Below are 5,031 nucleotides of genomic sequence, written 5' to 3'. Positions count from 1 at the left end.
TCGCTATTTTTCTGTTACATGTACATCCATTACATTTAAAACACTTAACGTTACACATTACAAGTCGTGGCTGTCACTATTTTCTCTGTACGTGTCTCTAAACATGACTTCAATAAATAAACCACAGTTATTTTAAGCGAAAGGCCGGATGATTTCAACCATTTTAGTTAGTCATTGTGTTTTAGATTCGATCCAGAAAACAGGCCGATATCGCTGGAAATGAAGTGTCCCCAACTAAGCAAGCCAGAGGCAACAGCGGCAAGGAACCAAAACTCCATCGGTGACAGAATGGAGAAAAAACCTTGGGAGAAATCAGGCTCACTCGGGGGGCCAGTAAATGCTTGTTTAGCTTAAATATTAGTTTTAGTCTTTAGTTATTTACTAAGGTCCTTGATGCTTATATATAATGATTATGTTACGATTATGATATGAGTTACAGGTTCCGGGTGCCTGTAAGCATTGAAAACTCAAAAGGAAATGCGACAGAGACAAGACTGTTACTCAAACAGTCCTCTTTTAATAAAAGATTTTCTTTTATATTTTAATAAAATATATTTTAATAAAATATTGCATTGAATATCACTAAGAGTCAAATTCGGTAACAGTGTTCATAAATACTTTGAAATGAATATAAACATACAAATCTTTATAGTGACAGTAAGTAAATTTAATATAGCCTAACAACACATACACAAATGCTTGTTCTAACTATTTCACACACCAGACCAAGCCCTGGTAAGTATACCTAAAATTGCTAGATATCTTGCTTTTATCCACATGTTTAACGGCGCTACTGTTCTAGACCTCGTCACACCATTGTGAGATATAAACTATGAAACCAGAAGAATTTTATGTTTCCATGATTTTGTTTGAATTTGTTTACCGCATTTCACTATTCTTTATTGTATTTTCATGTGTAATTGTAATTGTTTTCCTTACGCATGGGCCAGAGCATTCTTGGCCTATAAGGCAGCATATTTTGGGTTTTTAAACAGTCTACCATCTATACAATGGTTTGGATCATATAATTGTGGAAAGTTCAAAATCTGATGACCACTCACTTTTTGATCTTCTCATCTGATTGCTGTTTTTCATTCTCCAGGTCCATTATGGACACCTGGGCCAGTTTCAGATCACCCTGTCATGAGCTGGGTTTGCGTCTCTGTTTCTCTCTCACACACACGGGATTTCACACACACATACACACACATACATACACTATCATGAACACACACACACACACACACTCAGGCACGCCCATGCTCATTCTAGTTCGCTTCTCCACCTGTTTGTCATCACAATCAGCGTTCGTGCTGCTTTGCGGGGACACCTGTTCCCACTCTGATCTATTAGTCACTCTATTTCTAGTGGTTGGACTTACTGTTCTCTGTCGGATTATTGTGTGTCATGCATACGGTATTGTTTCGCCCTTCATGTCAATACTATCAGAGATCTTACCATGTCTTGTCTTGCTTAGTGTGCGGTGCTCGTCTTAGTGTTCTCTGTGTCCTGTGGCTGCTTCCAGTGAGCCCAGCCCCCACGAGCTCTCTCCAAGACGGGAGTCCTCAGAACCAGACCATCCTCGGTTGATTTGTGGTTCATCCAGTTCGGTGTCATTGTACGACAGACTGCCTTGTTTTGTGTCTTCAATAAAGAGACTGATTCTAACGGACTGCCTTTGCACGTGGATCCTTTAACACTGTCCGTGACACACCCTCAAGCTTCCTCTTGACTCTCTCAAGGTCTATACGGAGCTTCTTCTCTTGCTCCAATGAGCCCTCAAGCTATTGTTACAGAAACTGGAGCATTAAAATCTGGTATAGAGCAATACATATGATTTCTTATTGATTCATGGTCTTATTCATATGCCAAACATCTTTCATCGTCCACTTGCTGCTCAAGCTTTGTCTTGGATTTAGTCAGAGTGTTGACTTTGTCTTCCTCTGCCTGAAGGTCATCAAGAGTCCGCTGGTGTGCCTCTTGGAGGGCTTTCTTCTCTTTGGTCAGCTTGGCAATGCTCTCATCCTGAGAGGTCATCTCCTCCGTCAGGTTTTTCACCTAAATGGAAACATTGATTTTTTCTCCTGAAGAATTCAATTCAATTCAATTCAAATTATTTGTATAGCGCTTTTCACAATACACATCTTTTCAAAGCAGCTTTACAGAAAATTAATGTGACACAATTTTCTCTTCAAGCTCCTTCTTTTTAGCTAATGCCTTTGTTAAATCTTCTTTCATCTTCTTATAGTTCTCCATCATTGCTGCCATTTCTTTTTCAGCCTCTGAACTCTTCAGAAATTTCAGGTTCAGGTTCCTTTATTTTATACCGGTAAATTAGGTTTCAGGGAACAAGTTCAGGTTTTAGCGCCCTGGAGAAGTTTTGACATGCCCTGACATTTGCGCTTTTTTCAGTTGCTTATAAACATTTTAATGGCTTAAGTTTAATAACACTGTAATTAGCACAAACTGGGCTACAATAATATGCGAGCAGCATGTATGTATGTGATTGTGATTTGAGAAAACATTTATTAGCTTAGTGAAAAACTCAAATTTTAAAGTCACTGAAATAAAGCCATAAAACATACAGAACATTTGTTCACAAGACTTTTGAGAACTGGATCTTGAAGTCTAAAGTTTTTGCTTCAAAGTGATGTGAAAATCATCTTACTCATTCACAGAAAACAATATATTGATTTAAATTTTCTAAGACACTTTTTGTGTAGAAAAGGTATATGCGAGTAGGCGTGAATGATCATGAATAATGCTGTGATTCACACCTGGACAGACAAAGGCCCACATAATGAGCTGCATAATGAGCCTTTCAGTCAGGTGTGTGACTGAGAGGGAATTGCTACAAGAAAGAATGTGAGGAAAAAAGAAATGTATATATTTTTTGTTTGTAGTTTATTTAGAATATATATATAACTATCACATAAAATAACTTGAGATTCACTTGCGAGTGTAGTTAAACAGTTTATTAGGAACAAAAAATAAAAAACAACAACACAAGAGTCAAGACATCATGGCTGCAATATCCAAAATATCCAAAACAGCGGCAGGAAACTTGAACAACATTTTGAAGAGACTCATGGGAGTGTGTGCATCACATGGTCTTAGCTGTGGACCAGGTTCCTGTGCGGGCAGGAATCTCAGAGCAGTGTGTGCATCACATGGTCTTAGCTGTGGTCCAGGTTCTTGTGCAGACAGGAATCTCCATTTGCATGACCAAGTGGGCTGCTTTGCTTTGGCTCTCTTTGCAACAGGTTATTTTACACTGTTATTCTCACATCTGAAATAAAAAAAAAGTAAGCATGCTGTTTACACAAACTACGTTATTAACATTATTGTGATGCTCACTGATACTAGTAATAATTTATCGAAACAAAGAATACAATTACCACATAGCAAACATAGTTTACCATACAGTAAATAAATAAAATAAAAGTTACATCTGTAAAATAGTGAATTCACACTTACTCTAAGATTCTGAATGGAGTTGAAAACTGAACAAGTGTCCCCTTCCAGTGAAAGATTTACTCAGTATGATTTTCCAGCGAACTCAAAACTGAGCGACACTCGCGTGCCTTTCTTGTGCAAGATGCCGGTGATGCAGCCACAGTCCTAAACGAAAATTGAAACAGTTTCAAACATTTCAGCATCATTACTCCAGTCTTCAGTGTCACATGATCCTTCAGAAATCATTCTAATATTCTGATTTGCTGCTCAAAAACATTTATTATTATTATTACTATTATGATTATTATCATTGTTGTTGTTGAAAACAGCTGAGCAGAATTTTTTCAGGTTTCTTTGATAAATAGAAAGTTCAGAAGAACGTCTCGATTATGTATGTAACCCTCATTCCCTGAAGGAGGGAACGGAGACGTCATGTCGGTGACCGACGAATTGGGATCTCGCTTAGAGAGCCGTGGCGATGCGATGTGACGTATCCGTTCCCTCCTTCAGGGAACGAGGGTTACATACATAACCGAGACGATCCCTTTTAGTCGGTCACTCTCGATGTCAAGTCTGAATGACTAATTGAGATCCCTACCAAAGCGCCATGGATGCTGTCCCTTCCAGAGTAACCCTCTTGGAAATGGCAGAAGTCTGCCGGGGAATCACAGGCTCTGAGGCTATACCATGGACTTTACACATATGGAAACCACTTAGGCCTCTACACATGGAATCCAGCCCTCTACCGGTTCTCACGGATTTAGCGAGTGAGGGCCTGGCACTGGACGTTCCACCACGTCTGGCTGCAGAGGGGATGGAGGAGGTCGACAGGGTCTACAAATCCAACTCCATACCGAGAAAAGAGATCCTCACCCGGGAGAGTTTGCTCTTTTCCCAGTTGACCCGAAGACCCAACTGGCAGAGGTGCCGGAGCACCAGATCCCTATGACTGATCACTGATCCCGAGACTGAGCTAGTATAAGCTAATCATCAAGATAGTTGAGGATGCGGACGCCCTGCTCTCTGAGGGAAACAAGAGCCCCCTCCGTGGCTTTCGTGAAGACACCGGGAGACAGGGACAGCCTGAAGGGCAGGACCTTGTACTGGTATGCACGTCCCTCGAACGCGAACCGCAGAAATAGTCTGTGGTGCGGAAGGATCGAAACATGAAAGTACGCGTCCTTCAGGTCGAACGCTGCAAACCAATCTCGGAGACGGATGCACCCGAAGATGCGTTTCTGCATCAACATCTTGAACGGTAACCAGTGAAGGGCCCGGTTGAAGACACGCAGGTCCAAGATTGCTCATAACCCACCGCCTTTCTTGGGTACAATGAAGTAGTAGCTGTAAAACTCTGTATTCATATGGGCTGGAGGGACCGGCTCTATCGCATCCTTCACCAGTACGACTGCGATCTCCGCATGCAAGACAGGAGCATCGGCCGCCTTCACTCTCATGAAGTGGATGCCACTGAACTTGGGGGGACGCCAGGTGAACTTAATCGCATAGCCAAGGCTGATGGTCCACAGAAGCCAGCGAGACGGGTTGGGTAGCGCTAGCCAGGCACCCAGATAC

The 5,031-nt window shown here is 41.4% G+C and overlaps 1 protein-coding gene across 1 annotated transcript; it reads right to left on the bottom strand.

The window, feature by feature from the left end:
• Positions 1-1,041: 1,041 nt before the first annotated feature.
• LOC107731109 (myosin heavy chain, skeletal muscle-like) lies at positions 1,042-2,077 on the bottom strand. The gene is made up of 3 exons (XM_016542099.1): positions 1,882-2,077; positions 1,715-1,784; positions 1,042-1,137 (listed from the first exon to the last, which is right to left on the bottom strand). Exons 1-3 carry the CDS (start codon positions 2,035-2,037, stop codon positions 1,058-1,060), a joined length of 306 nt encoding a protein of 101 aa, XP_016397585.1. The 5' UTR covers positions 2,038-2,077; the 3' UTR covers positions 1,042-1,057.
• Positions 2,078-5,031: the final 2,954 nt, after the last annotated feature.

The sequence above is a fragment of the Sinocyclocheilus rhinocerous genome, unplaced genomic scaffold (assembly GCF_001515625.1).
Source record: "Sinocyclocheilus rhinocerous isolate Xijiao unplaced genomic scaffold, SAMN03320098_v1.1 scaffold5358, whole genome shotgun sequence".
In the NCBI taxonomy this organism is placed as follows: Eukaryota; Metazoa; Chordata; class Actinopteri; order Cypriniformes; family Cyprinidae; genus Sinocyclocheilus; species Sinocyclocheilus rhinocerous.
This window is presented reverse-complemented; position numbering and strand designations above follow the sequence as displayed.

Bases quoted from the DNA above. Each gene is read 5' to 3' on its own strand.
- LOC107731109 (XM_016542099.1), bottom strand. From the start codon at position 2,037: ATGACCTCTCAGGATGAGAGCATTGCCAAGCTGACCAAAGAGAAGAAA. The intron at 1,785-1,881 runs GAAAGATGTTTG...CTGTAACAATAG, and splicing joins TTGAGCAGCAAGTGGACGAT to CTTGAGGGCTCATTGGAGCA. The intron at 1,138-1,714 runs GTGTGTCACGGA...GCTCATGACAGG, and splicing joins AGTCAAGAGGAAGCTTGAGG to GTGATCTGAAACTGGCCCAG.